The 25,481-nt window shown below is 32.2% G+C and overlaps 1 protein-coding gene across 1 annotated transcript; it reads left to right on the top strand.

The window, feature by feature from the left end:
- The first annotated feature begins 19,129 nt into the window (after positions 1–19,129).
- On the top strand, positions 19,130–25,255 carry LOC111615912. The gene is made up of 2 exons (XM_023357353.1): positions 19,130–19,150; positions 24,283–25,255. The coding sequence occupies exon 2, from the start codon at positions 24,305–24,307 to the stop codon at positions 25,253–25,255; it is 951 nt and encodes a 316-aa protein (XP_023213121.1). The 5' UTR covers positions 19,130–19,150; positions 24,283–24,304.
- Positions 25,256–25,481: the final 226 nt, after the last annotated feature.

Raw genomic sequence — 25,481 nt, 5'->3', positions numbered from 1 at the left:
CACACTTGAAAAAACAACAGAAACAGGTGCAATATCGCCACGTGGCTGCACTTTAATTGGAAAATTGCCAGAAATAATGATTCATATATTTCAATACTTGAAAGATGAAGAATTAGATGCATGCAGCCGAGTGTGTATCCTATGGAGAGATATCATTGAAGACATAATGTATCGCCGAGTAACAATGATCACAAGGGTAATTATTATAACATTATTTTGTTAATTAAATGCTATGATAATATCATTGCTACAAACGCTCAAAATTCCATAATCGATTAACATAAATAATTTCTAAGTTACGGAATTCAGTTTAAAAAATTTTAATTACTGAAATGACGAATTTTCCTTTTCAATTTTGGTAGAGTTTTTATGATTTGTGCGTAAAATTGTGAGTTTTCTCTTTTTGAATCTAAACATTTGTAGATTTCTCATTCATCGATGGATTCAGTGCTGTGTCTTTCCTCACAATTTCTTTCTCTTCGTAAGGTGTTCTTGCATTTTTTTATATTATAAATTAATTTTTCAATAAAGTAACGTCATGTAACTTCTAATAGGCGATTTACACTGCACTTTTAAGGATGTATGTTTTATATAGTCCATGCAAATGACAAAAAAGTTATAATTGGTTTAAAAGCACAGAAGCAGAATGAATTTAAGCAATCTGTCAGAAAAATACCTTATCTTGAATTCCTTAACGTACCTGATAAGTAGACAGCGGATTTTAGGAAAATGCCTATTTTTTCATTGGCATATACATGGCTAAGATTTTGTATGAACACTTTTCATGAACATTTAGACCGAAACAATGGTATTTTATAATGCTTAAAAATGCTTATTTTGACGTTCTTGCCTATTTTTGCATATAACATGCGTTTATATATTTTTAAAAAGTTTTCATTTATTTTTCGTTTTATTTTCCACAAAAGTTTACTTTAATTCTTAAATTGAACTGCTTAATTTTTTTAAATGCAATCAAATTCATTTTTTCTTATTATTTATTACTTATATTTAAGTCCCAGTGGATGCATATCCCGAGCAGAAAAAATTCGAGTGCAATAATAACGGAAATAAATTACACTTCCTGCCGCAATTTTATAGTATTAAAACTATATGAAGTATTTTAAAGTAAATGCAATAAATAACTACATCTAGATGTAATGTTGTTGTCCAGAGTTGCATTGTTTTTTCAGATGTGTATTAACTGTTAGAACATTTTGTATTTGTGTGATGTGTGTAATAACAGACAATGTATGATACTGTCGAATGCTTCCTATAATCTATGCTTAAGATTTCTATTGTTTGTAGTGCATAGAATGACTGAATTAGTCTATAATTCGTTTCTGGCCTCTATATAATTTTTAAGACAGCCTTTTTTATTACTTCAAGTTGTAATAATGTTCCTGATTTTAAAAATGTTTAGTAAAACGTCGGTAATTGAATATTCTATTCAATTTCGTATTTGTTGAAATCTTAATTTTAAATTTAAAAAATCCTATCGATTAAACAGATTTATTGTATATTTATTTGTATAAAAGTTAGTTCAAAATTTAAAAGGAACTGAAGAGTTTTTATAGACATTAACTTGAATACATTTATACAATACTTTTAGAATAATTGAATTGCAGTAAAATAAGTTTTCATTAATTCCATTATGTAAATAAATTTATATTTGGTGTAAATATTCTGATTTATTTAATAGAAAATTCCTCTTAATGTAATAAACACCGCAATCTACGAATCGGAAAATCTACGTCCTTACGTTGGGTTCGACGATCATTTTCAATACAATTGGTTTGTTTTAGTAGACGAACCTGAACCTACGACTTCATCTTCATATGATCTTTATGATCTTTATGAATTCAGAAAAACTACACTCGTTTCTATTCCAAGTGATAAATATGGCTTCATGCATTCATTGCATCGTAAGTAGCTGTACTATGTAAGTTTGAAATTATTTATCAATTGTTAATAACAATCACGTTTTTAATTCCAGGAAAATATGGCACACATTCTTTTACGGCACATCACAAGTACTCATCAACCGAAACAACCGAAGTACAAATATTAATGTATCCAAACATTCCAGGTTTCAATATTTTTAATTATCCGTTTACGCTCTCTGGAGACAAATATATACTTCATAACAAGTCCGATTTTATAAAAGAAATAAAGAATATATGCCACAAAATGAATATTCCGGAAGTACAAACGAAATGCATCATCTTTTACAAAAATATTCGTATATATTCGTTAAAATACGAATGTCAACATTATCTGGATTACTCAGCCCGCAGTGATGTGTACAGGCTCACAATATTTTATGGAGAGAGAGTGAATGCTTTTGCTGTTAATATTATTGAATTTAAAAGTTTTTATACGAGTACCAAAGAGAAATTGGAAAGGCTAAAATATTCTAAACTGAAAATGGTACAGAAGAGATGTTTTGCATATATTTTTCATGACGCATGTACAGAGTGCGTCGATGCAGCAACTCGAGCATTTAGCGAAGTGTTTCCTTTAGTGAAATACGTTACTTATAACTTTTTACCGTTTTATTTGTCAATCATTTCAAGCGAAATAGAGCCTTTACATGTAGAGTACGACGATTTGATTTCCTGCTCTACATTAATGGTTTTCGTGTGGTGGGAATAAATTTATTGTATTAAACTGGTTTTGTTAGAATTGGGCTTTTAATTGTCTTTGGATGATAGTATTGTTCTACATCAGAGGTTTCAATTCTATCTGAACGTAAGCCACGCCGAATTTTTCAGTACTTTTTAATGGGCCGTTGTAATTGATTTTTTTCTTATTAAAAATGGTAAATAACTACGTATGAGTTTTACTGAGTCCACAAAACTTTAGAAATTGAAGAGTATAAAATTACGGTTCTTTATTGTAATACCAAATTTTTAATCCCGATTAGTATAATTTAAGTAATTTAATTGACAGATGTAAAATATATTAATATCTTAGATTTTTTATGGCATTCACTTTGAATAATTAGCCCAATTTTTGAAGGTCTCAATCAATTTTTCTGAGGTGCCGAGAATCATTTCTGCAATCGACGCCTCCTAATTTTCATTGAAATCAATGTACGTGACATCACCCGTCACAAAGTAAAAAGCTCATTCAAATGATAGGTGTTTATACATTGATGTTTCGTCTTACAAAAGAAAAGAAACATTGGTTAACTTATTTACGGTGACTCGCAAATATCATAAGCGCTCATGTATTGTAAGTAATTCGCGCAAGTAATTTTCAAATAAAAATAATATTAAATGGAATTTAATTATTAGTTTCTTACTTAAGGAACTACATTAATCAGAAAATTTGCAGAACTATTTATAGTGAGGATGTGTGACCGTGAGAGTTTGTTTACACAAGAAATGCCAACTCTCCGTGAAGGAACAAACAGGTGCAATAACTTTCAATTGTGTAATATTAAAAAATATTAAAAAATTAAATGTTTACTTATTAAGGAATAATTCGAGATATGATTTAAACACGTGGATTTAAAGTAATGTAATGTAAAAATATATAGGGGAGATCGGGGCAAGATCGGCATGTTAAGCTTTACTTAAATTTTGTGTAATAAATACTGCTGTAAACTGAAAAAAAGCTTTGCATATTGTCTATTGGAATGTTACCTTACTATAGAACTGGTTAAAATCAGTTTGGAAATAAAAATAATTAAAATAATTACAACTTTACAAGAAGAGAGAAATTGACGAAGTTGCCCCGGGTATAGGGGCAAGATCGGCAACTTCTCTCTTTTTGTAAAGTTGTAATTATTTTAATTATTTTTATTAAAGTTGCCCCTGGTATAGGGGCAACAGTAATGGGGCAAGATAGGCACGTATATAAAATTATGTTATTAACAATGTATAAGTTGGAATTCACTATTAAAACAAAGAAATACAAATCCAACACCCATTTAATATTATTACAACGAAATGCAAGTTCAAAGACATATATACATGAATAACAAATGCAAACATGTTTTCATTTATCATCTGTTTGATTTTTATCCTTTGCTTCTAATGTGGCTTTATGTTGCCGATCTTACCCCGCTAGTCATGATTTCGAAACATTAAGTACAACCCTGAGAACAGAATGCCAAGCCACGATCTGGCCACGTGAATAAGTTGAAGTTACATCCTTCTAACAGGAAAAGTAACTTTCGTTATCATGGAATTATAACAAAACCTGCCAATTCAATATAAATGGAAAAAAAATATTATATGGAATTGAACGAAAATGAAAATTTGCTTGATAATTCAACTACGCTTGTTGGACAACAATAAAAACACTACACTCAACAAGCCACCAATAAAACTCAACTGCCTAACCTATAACCAAAGTCTTCTTTTAATTTGTTTTTTAAAAAAAGCGCTTGACAAACTTGCCCCGCATGCCGAAGTTGCCCCGATCTCCCCTACTTAAAAGTTTAATTTTCTTTATAAGGCTTATGTAATAAGTTTAATAAATTATGAAAACATTGACTTTATTAAAGTAAGAAAAATTTATACTAATAACATACACTGAGATCAAAAGAATCTTTAGATATAAAGTATAATACAAATCAAATTAACATCATTTGATAAACTCCTTTACATAAGGAGTAGAAAACACCCGAGAAACAACATTAATTACAATTCACTCTTTCGATCTTCGAGACATTATTATGTATGGCTTCGAATTAAAAAACCGATTGTAACATATTTAATGAATGAAATGGAATGGACAAAGTTTAAATAACGTTACAGAACTTTAATATTCACTTTTTTACATGATGATAATTTAAGTTTGTTGACATTTGTCAACTGACTTAAATTATCATCATGTAAAGAAGTGAATATTAAATGAGTTGAATGTGCATGAATTTATAATTAATGCAAACAGTAATGTTTTTCAGCTATATACTTATGCATATTACAGAACGTTTAAATATTACTAATAATAGTACTTCACTCAGTGGGAAATTATCAAATTTTAAATCCCTTTTTGTTTTATTTTATTCATGATTCCATATCTTAATCTTACAATAATAACTTTTTTATAGAATAATTCATTTTTAAGCAAGAGGATATTCATAAATTTATTTCAATTTCAGTTATAACTAAGAATTTCGAACAAAGCATTTATAATTTATAATCCTGAATAGAAAACAACTATTGTACCAATATATTTTAAACCACACTCACTACATTTCATTTTATTTAACGTGTAACAAGTTCAACAACGTCGACAGTATGATAAACAAATGATAAGCACAGACTACTTTCCATTATTAACCAATACTACTAAACAAAGACAAGACCCACGTGTAACTACGACCATCTGGTTTCCATAACGTTCCGTTTACATGTTTCACGCGATATTTATTTTATTACGAAATAATCCCCTAAAGTTTTAATTTTATTATTTACAAACTGGAACATTGTTTGATTAATAATTGTTCTTCCTTTAATTTTGTATATGTTATTATTGTATATAAAGAATAATTAAAACTCCCATAATATTGTAATTTCTACTAGAAGGTACGACCACAAAGCGAAATTCACGTGGTGGCTTTCATGTTATTTGGCCACTATGCGTTGTGGTAATTAAGAAAAGCCATAACGTGTTCTGAACGTTAGCTGATGCAACCACGATACGAAGGATAGGATGTAACTTGTCAGCGGGCGCATTGCAAACACTTGGGGAGTTTGTATTGTGTTCATTCTTAACCAGTGCTGCCGTTTCTATGGTAATTACACTTTTCTAGAGTAATTTCAACCTCTCAGAGTAATGCTTTGGGTAGTCTTATATTTAGGGTAAGTCCAGGGTAAAACCACACTGTGTTCTGATGCTATTACTCATCGCTCCACAAGTTTCGCTGGAAAAAGTTTTAGCCTAAAACCATTGTGTTTTTTCCTATAACTGGAGGGTTTTAAAATAGGACAACATAAGCTAAAGAAATAATGTAGATTGATGCTAGATACATAAGTGTACTGTACACTGTACAGTGATACTTCGGTTTTCGTCGATGATCTGTTCAAAAACCGAAGTCAACGAAAACCGAGGTATTACTGTATATTACACCCGAGAAAGATTTTGTTTTTCTCAACCTTCACGCCATTGAGCCGTTGGCACTCTTCGTATCAGATGTAAATTAATACATGTGATAAAGCCTAAAAATCCTAAGACATTTTAGTTATTAAAATTTTCAAAAACAGTAAGAATTGTTCTGATTATTATTTCACAATAGTAGTGCAGGGATCTGCGTCATACAATCGTTCGTTTTACGTTTTTTTATTCGAACTTGAGCTCGAGTTCCGAGAGTTGTCTCAATTTAGGGTAATTTTCTGCAGTTGAAATTGGTTCGATTGTTTTAGTTAGGGTGCCTAATGTTGATAAGGGACGTGCAGATCTCAGGAATGTTTTAGCTGTTGTTACGAGCATTAATCCTTCAGGTCTCTATCAGTTAAGAAACAAGGAAAGTCTTCTTAATCGGCTTTATGTCGTAATGAATTTACAATTTCTACAATAACTTTATTAACATTCAGAATGCACTCTCAAGTTTATTAACACTTCGCTCAGCATCCATGTTAACATCTGGAAGTAAGCAAGGGTTTATAATGTGTCACTGTAAAAGATACTGTATTGATAGAAATGCTAATGTCGCTCAAAGAACATAAAATACATGAATAGTTAAATGTTGTTTTATTTTCTTATCATCGCTCGTTATTAGTTAACATCCAGAACGGGTCGTGGCTTTTAACCGTAATAAATCCGTCGCACAGTGCTTTTTTAACTTTAGCACTTGATTATTATTTTATCGTGTATAGTATATCAAGCACCTACAATGTAATAGACCTTGTACAATGTAATGTTTAAGTTTTCAAAGCATTTATGATAAGTGACTATATATTTTTTTTTTCTGAAGATTTTACGGAAAGTGATTCAAACGTAGATAATGTTATAGGGTTTTTACAGTGTTTCAGGCTCTAATATTTTTGTAGAAAAGGTTCTTCAGTAATAAAGAATAAATGGGTAAGTGTTACAAACAAGAGCCATTCATGGCCGACCAAAGCGAAACTACTAATTTCCTTTACAAGTGTAAGCAATTTTTTTTTGCCAATTTGCAAAACAGGATTAAAATTATTAACAGCGGCGAAATCACAAAAGCAATATGGAAAATGAGTGAATAGCATATAACTTAATGTAAAGAATGTTCTACACAATGTAATAAAATGATCTGTAGTGAAAATGACCTTTTTTTTCTGATAAAAATCTGCCAACTGTTTTCTAAAATGTAAAAGAAAACATAAAGGTAACATAAAGACCTTTGTTAATTTCAAGACAATTACACTTTTAAATTTAAATCCATAATAGAAAACGACCAAAAGTCCGTTAACCGAGAGATGGTTTTCATATCATTTTAATGGAGGTTCTTTAAAGGTTTGTATTTGGCTTCATTTCGCATCCTCAAGTATTTTATTGAACAGACATTTACTTACTTAGTTAACAAATAATACAGCTACCATTAAAAAATTCAACAATAAAATATTATGCTCCTTTTCAGTTCTGTTTACAACGTATCTGGTAGTACAAAATATAGACTTAAATAACATTTTTACAGATTTATATATTTACAATTACAATTATGGTATAGTAATATTTATAATTAAAATAGTATAGTTTTATAATGTAATAATTACCTGATATTTAAAACGAAAATTTGTTTGCTATTTTAAAATACTGTATTACGGAAACACATCTTGTTATCTTATATACAGAAATATATAATTGGGGGTAAAGTTCAGGAATATCTCCATTGTAGTGTTATACAGACAAAGAACTTAAGAAATGAGATTTACACAGATCGGTTTTATTACAGTAGTGTTAACAGCTAACTTATGTCGTCAATCTGTGTTTAAATTTATTCTATTATTTTTAATTATTTTATCAACTTTTATCATACAAATTTCTTCTAATTTCGGGCCTATAGACGAGCCCAGAAATATGCCATCGGTTTGTCTATAATATTAATTATTATTTGTAAAATATTTATTATCTGAAACGAACTGTATTAACTTAATGATCCATTCTTTGCATTCTGTATTTTTTAGGAATTCAATTATAAAGTATTTTTGAAAAGACGGGTACACATATTTTTTAACATTCTATGGTTATTGTTTAAAGCGATAGAAATGATATTAGCAATAAAGGTATCCGGGTTTTATGCTGTATTGCGAGTAATCGAAACGCTTTAATTTCATTTTTATAAAATTTTTTAAGGCTGTATAGTATGGAGAATTTTATATCAACTAACGGGAGGTAAGCTTCTATTGTTCTGTGTGTTTGAACTCTAAAATTCGGTTGGGGGATTCTGATATTATATTCTAACCAATACAGTATTTCATTTCACATTAGTTGATGTTTTTATGTATATGCAACTTTTTTATCAATAACTTTAAGTTATTTCTTATATTTAATGTTGAGTTATTGTTTAGGAAGTGATATTGATTACTTGAAACTAAATTGGTTTTTATAGCATAATTATTTAAGTCTATATTCTGTACTACTAGAAGCTTATAAATCAACAAGAGTAATTATGTTAAATTAATCATTAAAAATTTCTCTATTTTTTGTAAAAGAAAATATTTAAGTTTAAAATTGTGTAGGACACCATTTATTATGGGGCTTTATTTTAAAAAATAATTTTTATATTATTAATTACCATAAAAATAATTATTCTTGATGGTAGAATCAGTTTCTAAAACAACTGTAAATACCAATAAGAAGAAAAGTTTATACGAAGTCTTTCCCGACTCACGACCCCCCTTTATCTCTTANTTAATAGCCAGCGTTGCCATTCCTAGTACATTTGTACTTTTCGGGTACATTTTGCCCTTTCGAGCACATTGAAAGTACACTTAGATTTTTAGTACCTTTTGAGTACATTAAAATATTTCAGTACCATTTATGGTACAAAATAATATTTCATGCCTTAACGAAAAAATTCGAAAAACTTAGTTCAATAAAGTCTCACTAGTGTCACCACTTGCTAATTTGATTTACCCAATCACAACATATACATGGTGTATGTCGGTCGACGTCAACAACATACAGATAGTTGCATGTGCAAATGTTATGACTCAGTGGTCTTCTTTCACACGTATCACATTCTCATGAGGACCTTGACAAAATTTTTCACGCCACGTGGTCCAAACAATTCAACTCTGTCAAACAAAAATATTGGACAGATAAGGAAATCAATGATTTTAAACTTTTGTCATCATTTGGGGCCGAGGGGGGAAATAAATAAAACTCGATAATAGGCGATATATATCGTCATCGTCTCCCTTGCCGTTTGGACTGCCGAGCGGTAACAATCAGAGCCGGCCCTACCATAGGGCGAAAGGAGCAGCCGCTCCAGGCGCTAAGTCCTAGGGGGCGCCTCAGTGGTAAAGAAAATTAAAGGGTATAAATTTGGGGCAACCAAGGGCAGTGGCGAGCAAGGGGGTGTATCAAGCACCGGGCGTCACTCGCAGAGGGGCGCCCAAATGGTCTCCAAGACAAACTATGTGTTTCTGGAAGGGGCGCCAATAAAGTAGCGTGCCCCGAGCGCCAGTTATGTTCGCTACGCTACTGACCAACGGGGCGCCATAATAGGATCTCGCTCCATCCTAAAACTTGCCTCGGGCCGGCACTGGTATCAATCCCCTAATACACGAACCTCTCCTCAAAATTTCAAAAATTTTCGACAAAAACACACGAGTAATTAAGATTCAAATTGAACAAAATCGTGTCACAAACATACTAACACCCACACATACAAGGAAACAACTGGATATTTTTTCATTTCTCGACGTTTCAAGGCCCCCAATTTAACCACGTAAAAACTTTCGTTTCATTTTTTTACCAATCGCTATATTTACCCTCTGTTATATGTAACAGAGCCGAGAAAGTGATAAGTGAAAAGTATACTTAAAGATATTTACATAGTGACCACGTGACGTTCTATTATTTAATCGGTACAATTTAAATCTTTGTTTTATCAACGTAGATTTAAAAAGACTCGCTATTTCGTCGAAAATAAAAATTGTTTAGGGAAAGCGTAAGAGTAAAATTGGTCAGGTAAGTAATAGATCTAAAAGAACAAGAATGACCGAGATTTCCCAAGGTCGTGAAGTCCGACTTGAGCAACATGGAGTAAGAATGTCTTTGTCAATGGCTGCAGAAACAGCATCACAACGTCAAGCTCGACTCGAAGCTCTTCTGTTATTAAATCTCTACTTTCTCATAAACAATATTCCGTCACGCTTGACGAAAGAATTTCTATTATTCTATAACACCCGAGAAAGTAACTTTGAATATTAATCTTTCGTCGGGCAGACTTAACTTTCGTTAATCCTTCTTTACAAATGTACTGTACGACTTATTAGAGAGGTTGCGGCGACGTTTTCGCCGGCCGCAACCTTTCTATTAACGGTTTGATATAGAGCATACAATTAAATCCAGCTGATTTGTAATTACATCACGTACTTCCGCATTATAAAAATAAATTCTCTTATAACATTTATCTCGCGATCATTATTTAATAAAAGTTTAAAAGAAAAATACTTACTAAAAATTTCAGTTGTCCGACTGGAAATAATGACCAACCAAAAGTAGAATAAGCTCAGGTGTTTACCCTTTCCACCCTCCTGTGCCTAAAGCATATCTAAAGGATTAACTTCCCCATTCAACTAATGGAAATTTCAGTCGTGATAAACCAGCCAATCGGCATCTTTCTGCCAAAGGTGGTTACTGTGTTCTGTCGTCATAATATTTGACGTCTTTTACTCGTGACTGTAAGATTATTATTAATTCTTAACAATTAAATTAAATTAATTTTGATAAATAGTACCGTATAATTTTACGAAATTCCTCAATTCATTTATAAGTATATAGGCCTATAGTTTGCTATCACTACGATAAAATATTATCGTAGTGATAGCAAACTTTATATAAATTTATATATTTTTTAAATCTTCAAAATTTGGTATGGAATACATAATAAATCAGTTATCTTGTGTATTACAAATACTTTCTCTATGCTCCTGTGTACGTCATTCGAGCTTGAAAAATAGACTCGCCCAGGTTAAGGGTTAAAGTATCTTAAAATCTCTCTTCTCGTCGTCTAATTATTTTTGAGCAGTGTTAAGTAAAATATATAAATTGGTATATAAATAGCTATGAATATACAATATTAATGATTTATTGTAGTAACCGAAAACGCGTCATATATCGAACTATTTAGTTAACCAATATCCTCCAAAATCTAGAAATGTATTGGACTATATGTCTGTTTGTTGACAAACTTTGATGTTTGCTCCTATTATTCCTGTGTCTGTTTTATCGAAAATATCTGAAATTTTGCAAGAGGGTGTGTATTAAGAAGGTTGGAACTATTAACTTTTGCTAATTAAAGGCGAGGTGACGAGGAGTTAAATGGAGTCGCTGGAAAAATTAAGCAATTGCTTGCAGGATTTTTTTTTTTACAGAAAGATTTGTTTCTGTTTTTATATTTTATTCTCTCATTCATCTTGTGCAACACTTTCTCAGTGACCCAAGATTTTCCTTTGTTTTTTTCTCTTCACCCAAAACATTTATGTTGAACTCTGTTTCCAGCAGCATTTTTTGCCCATTAACATTTAGCCAATGCAGTAGTTATCCCATTTTAAAAGTAACAAGAAAAGTAACTATCCGAAAAGGCTAAACATTATTATTATTATATACATATAGTAATTTAATATAAAACAATATAGAATATATTAATTGCAACATTTTTATATTATACTAGCTTGTTACGCCAGGGTATGTAATAGAAAAATTTAAAGCATACGAAATCATTAATTTTACAAAAATATTATTTTTAAAGAAAAATGTCCTCCAGAATACATTAATATTCGAAAAGTATTCGCGTGTTTGACAGGTGATGGCCCCACACGTGATCGAAAGTGGTAACTTTAACGTCCGATACGTGTCATCAATGTTCCCTCTAAACCTCTAACAATTTGAGCACTGCGCGGCCGCGCAGCCACGCAGTGCTCAAATTGTTGCCGCGAACCAAGGTCTTAGATTATCAGGTTGCCTCATAGAGAAGAAACGCTTCTCATTGGTTGCTTATTTGACGTCACTCGTAGTCGAAAACGAAACATCTTACTATGTCCTTATGGTAGAAACGTTACCGATCAGAGGCTCGTAGCTTTAATTACACGCTAATATTTTATTAATTACGATACTTACTTAATTAAATTATTGTTTAATTAAATTATTCAAAAATGTCAATCTAATCCATACACGTTGCTTTACGTATGTGTGAGATACGCAGTGGGTCAGGGGTCAATCTCGTACTGACCACTTAATCTGCACAGGCTGGTAAAGCCCGATCTCGGAGTCGTAGGAGGGCAAATCGAGTGGGGAGTGCGTCAGTAAGTCGACAGATTTCCTCGGATAAACAGGAGACAGGTTTAACAAATAACAAAATAAATGTTTATTCTATAACTAAAGTAATTTACAGGAGTATACAAGTTACTGATTATAGCTTAGATGCGGATAACATAAATTTATGTATAAGGGAGCTATAACTATTCACTATGCCGCGTGAGAGTTTACAAAGAGAGTTATATTGGCGGTCAGTTATACCTTATGTTGGAGGACGGTCTGCGACGATCCTTCTGGACTATGGAAGCTGGCTGTCTGTCACAGGCTTATGTCTTCTACCGGCTTCTCCTCGGACAGGATCGGGACGGGAGACACTGTATTCAGACCTTCCCGAGGATCGCGCGGAGGGACGGTCGCCCTGAACTTCCCGTGACGATCGTTTTATACGATCGTCGTTGGCACTGAGCCAACAGGTCGTTCACTCGTTATGCTGAATAATTAGCACGTGCACGTTCACTAATTGACAAACGGACGATGTGTAAGATTCCACATCCGATCTATTTCCGTTATATTTTTTTTCCATTCTCTAATGAAAAAATATGTTAACCCTAAAAATTTTCGAACTAAAACCCCTCGGGGCTGACATATGTGTATATAATGTCTTATGGCAAGTTAATTATCTGTTTAAGTAATGATGATGTAATAGATGAAACCGTTTTACATTTCAAATACAGTTTAACAGTTTTTGTAAAAATTGATTCCATTTTTTAAACTAAATTAAAGAAATCTTCTGATGGTTGTGACAGTCCACCAAAAGATAAATCCTNCTCCGAGATCTACAAATGTATTGGACTGTATGTTTGTTTGTTGACAAACTTTGAAGCTTGCTCCTATTATTCCTGTGTCTATTTTATCGAAAACATCTGACATTTTGCAAGAGGGTGTGTATTAAGAAGATTGGAACTATTAAATTTTGCTAATTAAAGGTCGAGGGGACGAGGAGTTAAAGGGAGTCGCCGGAAAAATTAAGCATTTGCTTGCAGGATTTCTTTTTTCTACGGAATGATTTGTTTTTGTTTTTATATTTTATCATCTCATTCATCTTTTGCAACACTTTCTCTGTGACCCAAGATTTTCCTTTGTTTTTTCTCTTCACCCGAAACATTTATAGCGCCTTCCTTGACTTCAATTTCAATGTCTTCCAACATTTTTCTGCAGTTATTTTCTGTTAAAATTTTGAAATTTATTGTTAAACTCTGTTTCCAGCGGCATGTTCCAAGCATTTTCCAAGCATTAACATCTAGCCAATGCAGTTAGTTGAAGTAATTAAAAAAAGTAACTATCCGAAAAGGCTAAACATTATTATTATTATTATTATTATTATATACATATAGTAATATAATATAAAACAATATAGATTATGTTAATTGCAAACATATTTATATTATATGGGAAATACGGACAAAATGACATATACGTACAAAATGACATAGGCACCATAATTTAAATTTGGCGGTCTCAAGCGCACAACTGACCATGACACCATGTTATACGAGCGGCTTTTACTAACCTGTCAAAATGTGAACGCACTTCTCTCATTGGCCCTGGTGTCATGGCCGACGACAAAAAATGATACGTTATGAGTTTTTTACCTCGCAACAAGTTTTTTGTATAGATGGTAAGTTTTTCACTATTTTATCTACTTGTGTAGCATTAATTTCAACCCTAAAAAATTTGTTGTTGCACTTAAATAACTTTTTTCATTAAAAATAACATCTTAGTATTTATTTTATAATTTTGTTTTTTTATAACGTTATATGGACAAAACGACATACATAGGCAACGGACATAATGACATACCTGTCATTTAGTCCATAAGAGCTTAGTCAGAGAACTTACCTTAATCTCTTAACGTTTTATTAATTATAAAAAATGGCTTCCAAACAAAATCTTTCATTATTGTTTAAAAGAAATTTTAGTATAAAACTTTATTTCTTTTCTTACATATTATTTACAAACTTATTATATTTCACATAACAAAAAACTTGCAACGAATCACGTGACTCGACAAAACTCTTGTTTTAACTTCTACTCCTAATATGAAGGCAATTAAATCAAAAAATGAGTCCAAAGCTGCTCCGCCGGAGAAAAGGAGACGAAACATTACTAAAAAGTTACTCGAGGAAAAAAATTTTCCTGATAACTCTCAAGATGATGAAGAAGACTGTCCATGCATATATTGCGATGATTTTTTTCCCCGATCTAAGCCTAGAGAAGACTGGTTACGGTGCTTAAATTGTTTCCGTTGGGCTCACGCTTCTAAACGCTGACGTTTCTAAAACAGCCAAGCGTTTCATTTGTAAACTTTTCAGTAATTTTATAGTTTTTACGTGTATGTCATTTTGTCCATAGTGGATGATCTCGATTAAACTAACAATATATTTTTTTCTATTATTTTAATATTGTAAGTGTTTAGTATATTTCATAGGTAAAAAACCAAAGATGATTGGTGTAGAATATGACAGTGCTGTGATTTACCAATAAAGAGTTATGAACCTAAAATAAAACCGTATGTCATTTTGTCCGTATTTCCCCTACAGGCTTGTTACACCAGAGCTTGTAATAGAAAAATTTAAAGCATACGAAATTATTAATTTTACAAAAATATTATTTATAAAGAAAAATATCTTCCGAAATACATTAATATTCGAAAAGTGTTCGCGTGTTTGACAGGTGATGGCCTCACACGTGATCGAAAGTGGTAACTTTAACGTCCTATACGTGTTATATAAGACTTTTTTAAATAATACAAAGCTTGTAAAAGTGAGAGAAGAAATTGCTTTTTGGTGATAAAGTGTTTACACTTTATAGTCGACCCAGGTGAGTGCTACACGTTGCAGTAATAATATAGAGCGGCTACATCGCACTATATCACGTCGTAGTAATTGAATATAACTAGTGAAGTGCCGTGACACTTAATGATAGGAAAGCTGTGTTTCTGTAAGAAGCCGATTTCCAAAGGCAATCAGTTATTTGCTCATCAGTGAAGGTCTAGGGTCCATTCCTATTCGTTTGTTCAATAAGCCAGTAAAAACCGTAGACTTCTCTAAATGTATTTTTAATAACACAATTACATTCCGAATCGCTAGCCACGATATAAGAGCTAAAATTAAAAATAAAACTATAAAAACTTACTTGGTGAAATAAAATGTGTGATGGATATACATACCTGGTAGAAAATATTCTTCATTTGTATGTATATAGTTTTAAAGAAAATTATAATTATATAGCTTTGTAAAGAAACGTACATAAAAATCCCATATTTTTTACTTTTTAAATATTAAAACAACCCACTTAGTTAAAATTGCTCCCTACCAGTAGACTCAGAGACGGTCCTGGTAGGTGTGCAGTCATGCATGGAGCGGGCTGCCAAATCCCGAGGGTGCCGATACGTGTCAATGTCAAATGACTCTTTCGTCGCACCTCAAAAGACGCTAAATTTTAAAGTTTAAAATTTAAACGATTCTCGCCATAGCTGTAAAAATCTAAATATGTTTATCTTAATAGATTGTCCGTCATTTATTTCGTAACTAATTCGTTTTATGACCAGGTGTTGTCCACGAAAATTTTCAAAATTTACAACTTTTCGGTCATTCTCGTTGAACTGGAAAAATTTCTGTCTTTATTATATCTAACATTACGAACAAATCAGGCCCCCACTTTACTCGGCTAGAGATTACTTTTAAGTATAATTCCGGCTCTTTTAGTATGGTTTTATTTATGTCCCTAATTCCCTAATCTCTTAATTATTTAACTACTTAAGTAGAAATAAGTCGAAACCGGTTACTTTGTACTCGAATATTTGTAGTTTAAAACCTACTTTCAACAAAAAGAGTGGCTTTTTTTTATAACAACAACACAGTTTTATGAAAAAGTTAAATTTAAAAATTTTCTGTTTAAACCGCATTATTTCAAAATGACGTAGATAGAGTGATAAATTTATTATTAGGAAAATTTTATATTTGTTATCATAAATATCAACTTAATTCGACTCGGTTCTTTTCGTTAGCTCCTCAGTTACGTGTATTACGTCATCGATATACAAGCGCGTGGTATCTCTACATCACTTTGGTTTTGGTATTCGTTAGTTTAATCTTATTTTAACTTTAAAAATACTATATTTTTCTAATATTTAATATTTTCTTAAGTACATCAAGAAAAATTATTAATTAATAAAACGATTTTATTATTTTTTCTCATACGATTTCATTACATACCGCGATTGTCATTGCGGAATCGAAAAAGGAAGGTTGCCCGTAAAACTGAGTTTTGCATTAATGCGTTTATTGTTTTTATAATATTTTGCGTGCGAAAATTACTTGTATATTATCTATATATATAAAAATGAATGTATGTCTGTCTGTGTGTCTGTGTGTCCTATGTCCTTCATGCATTACCACACCGTTTATCCGATTGCCATGAAACTTTGGGAAGTTGTTTAATATACTCCGGCGAAAGTTTGTGGCATAGTACGATTGCCATGAAACTTCAGGAAGTTTTTTAATACACTCCCGCGAAGTACATTTATCCTACAATAGATGACGCGCGTTTACACGAGCATTCGCGCATAGTGTGTTTGATCGATTTCAAATTGTGAAGACCATTTCCCCGTTCAAAAATATATATGTCTCTATATATGCATTTGTGAACTGTTATTTACGATATTTGTAATCATTTTTGTTTAATCACTTTATTTCGACTTTTTTTGCTAATTATGTTTTCGCTCGAACTTCGTTAAAATCTTAACTGTACCCCGAACAACGACCGAAGTTGTAGGAAGAAATTCGCCTATTTTACCGATCTAGGTATCGCCCTTTTTCAAATTTTAATATCGACTCGAAATAATTTAAAAAGACAAATTACAATAAAACGGTTTATTATCTAACTATCAGAAATTTCCCAACATGCCAAGGAAGAGAGGAAGGAGCAATTAAATAATTAAAATTATAAAGGATTTAAAAATATATATATAAATGGGGAATATCGCGCTTTTGACAATCGCTGCAAGTGTGTGGGCTAAATTTGGAGAATCCGTGCTTCTCGCATGGACAACTGTATGTGGCCAGCTCACGCGTCGGAAAACCTTCCGAATTATTCGTGTACGCACCAGACGAAAAAACAAAAAATATCGTGTATCCACGAGCACTCCAATAAATAAATAGAATTGAAACGACACTTTGAAATGTTTTCCCGATGAAAACGAATAATAATAATATATTTCAATAAAAATGATAAAATGAAAATTTAATTTTATTATAACGAGTTTGCTTGAATTTGCTTTCTTCTGAGATCGCAGCAATGCGCGACGGGTAAGCTAGTTTTTCTATAAATATCGCGCAAATTAAGTACGTTGATACAGAAACTATTTATCGCACATGTACTGTATATCAGCTTCAAAAAGTGATAATAATAAATAAATAAAATGAATTTTATCAAACGATGAGATCAACCGACTAATTGTATCGTGTACAATATTTTATACCCCTAAGGAAAATACTGTAGGTGTACGGTAAAATAAATTTCGTTTTTCCAGTTAAACTTCGCTACTAATTGCCGTTGTGATGAACCATTATCACTTTCTCAGATAATTTTAACACGATCTTCTAACAACAGCACTTTGCATTTCTTTCACTTTGCATTTCGTTTTTCGGACATTTTCCAATCAATTGAAATGAATTTCCTTTGTTGCTAGACTAATTAATTAACACTTGCACTTAATTTTGAGGGTGGAAGAAGTGTCCACGATGGGTTCGAACGAGAGTTCAGATTAATTCATTATAGGAGAAAGAAACGTTGTTGAGATGGGTTCGAACAATAGTTTAGACCAGATACACTCGCGAAAGTGGTCGCTTATACAAAGTTAGCGAAAAGAATAAAATATGTTCTAAGTGGTTTTCGAGGGTGCCGAGTTTCTGGACAATGAATTATTAATGATACGAATTATAATGATACATGATCCGTTTTTCGCGAAATTTAATTGGTTGGCAGAGTACCGTTTGATATTCGGCTGAGAATGGTACAGTTTCTTAGAGTTAACATTTCGAAAAAATACGATATCTTAAATCTGTTAAGATATATTTTGAATCAATGTCTACTTGACTAATGAAATTGTGTTATTTCATACCATCTGAGTATCGCGATAAACGTGACAATGGTTGGCTGAAATAACCAAAGTTTTTATATAGTTTTCGTTTCAATCTTTGTTATATTATAGTGTTTAATTTATATAACTATAATCTTATGTAAGGATTCGTTATTCCTCTACTGTAAACAATTAAAGAATTTCTTAAATGTGTTAGATTGGTCACTCGGTGCGATAAAGCCTTTGTAAATATAAATGAAATGCTATAATATAAATACGAAATAATCTAATATTCTTAACCTTTGTTGTTATTTTTTGCCCGGGCAACGCCAAACTCATATGGTAGTTTATGTATAGGCCTATAGAAAATATAAATGCAAGTAAAAGCGAATACAGATAATTTACTTTCAAAAATATTATTTTTTTAGAATAATAATTTCTTGGCTTATCCGTTCTTTTTAAAGCAGAATTTATTTATTTGGTTTTACAGATTTTCTTAATTTTATTTTTAAATTCGAATGAAGGTAATTTCGTTTTTATCCTTAAGAGAGCGCGCATAATTTTAAACGGCTGGAATTTTTGTTTCGAATGGTAAGTCCGTTTTCTTCCAACGATTTGAAAAATATTTGAGTACTTTAAAGATTTGGTGAGAGTAATACTTTATTATCTAATATTTTACTATATTAAAGTTTCACATCAATAAAAAGTAACTTAGAACTTATTAACAATACTTCTATTTAGCAAAATGAACAAAATATTAATGAAAAATTCGAAATTGTTTTAGCCTAATTTAATTTCAACTAAACATAACTCACCAATTCGATTGCCGAATTACATAGCATTTACTCAATTATAACACGAAATTTTTATGCAGAAAAACAGATAAAAATCAATATTAAAACCTAAGTTATGATTATTTATTTGTGTGGACATTTTCAACCCGTTATCGGTATTTAAATCCATTGTTATAATCTAGAATGTTGTATAAATTTTCATATTGCGCTGCAATTTGAAAAAAGAATGTAGACATAAATGTAGGAGTATTGACAGAAGTAGAAATTATACTCGTAATAATCTTCCAGCTTCTTCTCGATAGAACGATGATGTTCTACGATCGTAACGCCTTTCCTTCATAGCGCCTGTTTCAACCGTCATCTCGTTCTCTTCTCGCCCAAATCCCACATAAATTTCCACTTTTTTTATACTCTTTCCTCCATGTGGGCACTAAGTGGGCCTCTTATAGCGGGCCCATTATGGGTTCGGCCAGGCCCATAGTAGGGCGACCGGATGGTGAGGGACTGGGCCTGTCATTTCCGAACGAGCCACACCCCGAAGGATTTCTGGGGATTCCGTGACGTCCGGATTCAATCCCGAGTCCCCTAGAGCGGTAGGTTGCCATCTTGACCGCTCGGCCATCCGGCCCAAAAAATTCCCACTATCATTTGACTTCTATTTGTCTGTCTTTCCTTAATCTCGAGAAGGGAGTTAGACAGATGAACTGCGAGTATAGTCCTGCAACTACACAGGCAGGAAGCCCCGATTAACTATTGCCTATATGAACTTCTGATGCAAATTGAAAGTTACGTTGTTTTAATAGAAAAGTTTTTCCCGAAAGGTGTTAGATAGACGGTCGCCCGACTCTATTGCTACACGGGAAAAGTACGATGAGCAATTTCCTGTGAGCAATAGGTAATTTCATGCGGAGAGCACATATTTGAAATTAAATAAAATTTAAAAAATAAGATTAAAAATTGAAGCCCTGCATTGTGACAATGCCACAATAAATAATTACTCGTTAGAATATTAATCTGTTATTTAAAAGAGAAGAATAAATCGACACAAAACGGCGTTAAAGAATTTTTAATTTTTTCCGAGCTCTTTCGACATTCCTATAATCGCCGTCTTCAAGAAATAACTCAATTCGAATGCTTTTTCAGAACAAATTTAAAGTTCAGAAATGAACGGAAAACAAAATTTAGAACATAAAATTTAAAAACATTTTCAAAAATATCAGGCAGTGTCTACGCGCGTGCGCTTCGAAATGTGGAAACAAACACATAAAAAGATGTCGGAAAAGTGGAGATAAGAGATTAGTTAGTATTATGTATTCGCTTGCAATGTTCCCTCTAATTTTTTTTTGTACCTGAGCGGAACACGTACTTATCTGTGCAAAAAAATTTTTGCTGAGCAGGTTCAGAGCAAAAAATTTTTCTGAGCATATATATAATCTTATTTTTTCCTATAAAAATTAAGATAATTAATTATAAAGTAGAGATTAAAATTCATTTTAAAACATACTTCCATTCAAAATATCATCTTTTGTCAATGATTTAATGTATTTAATCGAAATATACGTAGCAAGGATCATGTTGCAGACAGAGTGAGAAATAAGTAAACTATTCAAATCAGTGTGCATACTCGCCTGTGCGGCACATAAATTCTCGTGTGCGGCAACAATTCGAACAGTGCGCGGCAGTGCTGGCCCGAAGCAAGTTTTAGGATGGAGCGAGTTTTTATTATGGCGCCCGGGGGTAAAACCCCGCCCACGCACTCGACCCACGCGCGTCTCAACAGATAAGGTCATTCACATACTGGCCACACACTTGCAATTAAAATATCGAAAAGTGAAAAAATATATTTTTTTCCTTTAATTTTTTACCACTGAGGCGCCCCCTAGGACTTAGCGCCTAGAGCGGCTGCTCCGTTCGCCCTATGGTAGGGCGCGCGGCCTCGCAGCTTACAGGGAACATTGTTCGCTTGTACAAATTGACTCAAATGTCAGGCAACTGGAGGATGTGGAAGTTCCACGGGGACAATAACGTGATGAAGAGGAACTCCACTAGGTTCCTTTCACTGTAGCTCCTGAGTAATACAGAGCGGTCCCAAAGCGGGTTGTGGCGATACTGTAAGACATTTTGGACAATTCGGTGTCATACCTTCCCACCGCCAGAAAATGTTGATGTTCAGCTAATCGACAAGACAACATTCTGGTGGTACCCCTATGTAGTAAAGGCTACCACCAGAATCTAATATATAAGACGAGAAATATATAAAACGAGATTTAATCTATTTTATGAAACATTTATTACCGATTTGAGACTCTTACTAATGTCAACTCATTTAGTGGTTTAATAAGGCAGAAATTAGTGCACATTTTTTATCGGCATTACAAGTGAATTTAAACAACTAAGAAATGTTTTTTGGAAAATTTCTAAAAACCCGGAATAAAATATATTTAAAAAAAATTACATCAAATACAAATAAAAATTTGATGTCTTCGCGCATCCTTTACAACCACACTAACATAATTACGAATAGTAAGATAGACTTTTCTTTTCAGACTCTTCCCTGCTTACTAATACGTAAATTCATTAAAAGTTCTTTTAAAAAATAAATGTATTTACGTAAAAACTGATTAATTATAACAATAATTAACATTACATCGTTCAATAATATTTCTGTTACTTTTTCGCTTTACGACTGCTAGTGTAAAGTACAGTTGAATTAAATGTCACCGATTTAACTATTAGGCTACACTAAAACAAATAATGTAGAAAATGATTAACATTTAACCCTTAAATGTTTTATAAAGAACTAATTCTGATAAAATTTTACGACTGATATCATCATTAATATAATAAGCAGTTTCTCTTATAAAAATTTCGAATTCCCATAACATTTTTAGAAGTATTTTATTCGAACTTTTGGTTTGTTTCAGTTGTAACTTTAACTTAATTAATGCATAAATATGATTTTAACTAATATTAAATGCTACTATTAATAAAAAATAACTGAAACTATAAAGTAAATACTATTTAAAGGTTTCACCAAGACAAGCAGACAGCTCTAAACTATTGACAATACGGATCCCTAAAATAATAAATGTTTGCAGATTTCTATATACACACGAATTGTACCTGTACTGTACGTTACACATGCATTTACATAAATATAGATCCGCAAATATAGCCACATGCTTGTAGGACCATTCCAAATAATTTTATCGCCGAGATAAGCCTAAGAACAGCGTCAATGTACAGTACTTACAAGTGTGACCAACCCTGGAAAGCTCTCTATTTAGGCGATAGACTACTTTACTGATTATTGGCAAGGGTAAAGGTGCAGCATGTGACTGGTCAGCATAGTTTATCCCTCTACCGAGTCTACCTACCAGATGCAAGCTGACTCATGGTATACCTTACACCTGCGAATGATTGAAAAAGTAGTCCATCGCCCAAGGGAAATGCTTTCCTGGGTTGTTCAGACTGTATTTAATTTCTATAAACACTTTTGATTCTGATGAATCAAAAAAATTCTATAAACACTATGACAACTTTTCAGTAATCCTTCCAACTTGTCGCGAAAAGATCTTGGTTACGTGGAGTTTTCCTCGTCTTTCACACCTAGATAGGGGACGATTACCCTTAAAAGACCTTGCCCTAGGCAGATCGCTCAAGTGTTGCGTTGCCATAACTACATAAACAAACATATACACACGAGTATTAGATTTTATGGAAAGGAAGTTCAAATTTTAATAAGTAAAACAACTCAACATTAATTATTTAGGTGTTTTCTATATAATAGACGTTTTGTACGCACTAAGTGTAAACGTTAATCAGTGATTGGGTTGAACGAGTGCAAAACTCTGTGAGAAAGTACTGTAACTCGCAAACGTAGAAATGGATCAATTTAAAGACCTCAGATTGGAAAAAGCTGCGTTAATATATAATTAGTTTTGGGGCTTCAAATTGCTGGGAAATAAATAGTCGATGAAAATTTACAATTAAAAATTTTCTGTTTATCTCTTTTTTCAATTTTACTGTTTGGAATAGTAATTTACAAGCTTTTTCCTCTTTAAATGTATATTTCTTTCACTTTCTTGTGCATTAAATAAGTGCTTTCATCTTCAACGTACAGGATAAACCAAAAGCAGGTGGACAGTATGTGATAATATTTATTGAGATTACATATAGAATTATATTTACTTATATAATACAATATAGTTTTATCAACGCAGGTGCTCAAACTGCTATTTATCACAATTTACACAGCTTGACTACATTTCACCATTTCATGCGTCGACAAACATTTATGCACAAATATCTTTGTGTATTAATTTCTTGAAATACATCTTAGATGTAACTTTTCAACCATAACAATAACCAAGTAAAATATACACCCTTGTTATAGTATAACCCTAGTACAAACCCTATTTCACCTATTATCCACTTACTTTTGGTTTACCCTGTATAGAAAACACTGAATATGCCTAAACGTTTTTCTCAGTCGATAATTAAATAAGTAGGAGAAGGAGTGTATCAGTAATTGTTGTTATGAAATTGATAAATACAAAATGCTTTTTAGGGTGACAGAAATGATAATATCCACTGTTAAAATTTATAATGCTAAAATTATGAAACCGTATCTCTACGATACATAATTGTTTGTAAACAAATTGGTGATTAAAATGTGACTGGCATTCTTCTGTTTTGGTGTTTACTGATAGAAGACGTGAGCTTATTTTGGCACTTTCGCTTCTTTACTGACCCAAATACAATAGCTTGATGATGATACTAGAAAATCTATTTCCTTCTCGTATTAGCAGTCGTATAACACCTGTAACCACAATATAAACTCGTTTTATCTATTATAGAATAAAAAGTTTACAAAAGTAACATATGCTTTTATTTTAATTAATGAAATGTTTCTTGCAATATTTACAGATAATATTCTATAAGGAAAAAAATGGAAAAATTCTACAAAAAAGAATATTCAAAAACAGCAAAAGTAAAAAGTAGAATTGAAATTATTCAAAACCAGATTAATTCTAATAAAGGGAATACTTTAGAAAAACGAAACGATACGAATATTGAAGAACGGCACGTGAAAGAAGCAAAAAAAGCAAAATATGTGATCGATGATCCTTTAGAAATCAGCGATATAAAGGATCCGAAATGGGAGATGATGAAATCTCTTAATACGGATGACGAACGTTACAGAGCAGTTAAAGCTTGCTGGGGTTCGAAAAGCCTACCTAATCCTAACAGGGATTTAACTTTACACAATTATAGATTACGTAAGATGAAGAAGGAAGGTTACAAAGAATCAGCAAACGATGCGAGAAAAGGAAAACGAACGGCTACTAGCGAACCGGTGGACATCATCGATAGCAAACGTCGCAAAGTAGAAACAGCCTTCTGTACAGTGGTTCTCGATCGGGAGATCGATAAAGAACATCAGCTGTACAAAAAAAGACACGATCAAGAAAAGCAGAAATATTTCAGCGACGTACAAAAGATCAAGCACGAAATCTGCAAAAGAAAACAATTACTCGAACAAGAATATTTGCAGAAGATTGAGAAAACTAAATCGTCATCTAGTATTTATAATCCTCTTAGTAAGAGAGTGAGAGAATGGAAGACTTCTAAAGAAGTAATGTTGAGAAATAAAGAAAGTCGGGAAATTGGGATTGCGAAAAGACGTTTCGCTGATGCTAACAAGAAACTAGAAGATAATTACAATGTGACTTTAAATAAACTTAATAAAGCTAGAGAGGAAGTACTCAAATTCAATCAGTTTTACTGTGGATCGAGTAAGTTAAACCCGGTACTAGAAGGTAAAAGACTGGAAGACGTTAGAATGATCGAAGAAACATTTAACGCCTTCGATAAAGTTTATGGACATGCTCCTGAATAAAATATTTATTTTCATATACTAACGTTTATGGAATAAAAATTTGGTTGCTGATATCTCAGTTTAAAAAAATTACCTGATTAATTTTATCAGTTCTTTTAATATTCCGAACGTGATATTTTGTCATTATGAGTCAAAAGAAAAAAATGAATATTTGTTTTCTTAAATGTAAAATAGATTTAATTTTATTAAAATTCTTATTGTAATGAAAATTTTTTTGTATTTGACA

Source organism: Centruroides sculpturatus, unplaced genomic scaffold, assembly GCF_000671375.1.
Source record: "Centruroides sculpturatus isolate CEXI.00-Female unplaced genomic scaffold, Cexi_2.0 scaffold2255, whole genome shotgun sequence".
NCBI classification, from domain to species: domain Eukaryota; kingdom Metazoa; phylum Arthropoda; class Arachnida; order Scorpiones; family Buthidae; genus Centruroides; species Centruroides sculpturatus.
This window is presented reverse-complemented; position numbering and strand designations above follow the sequence as displayed.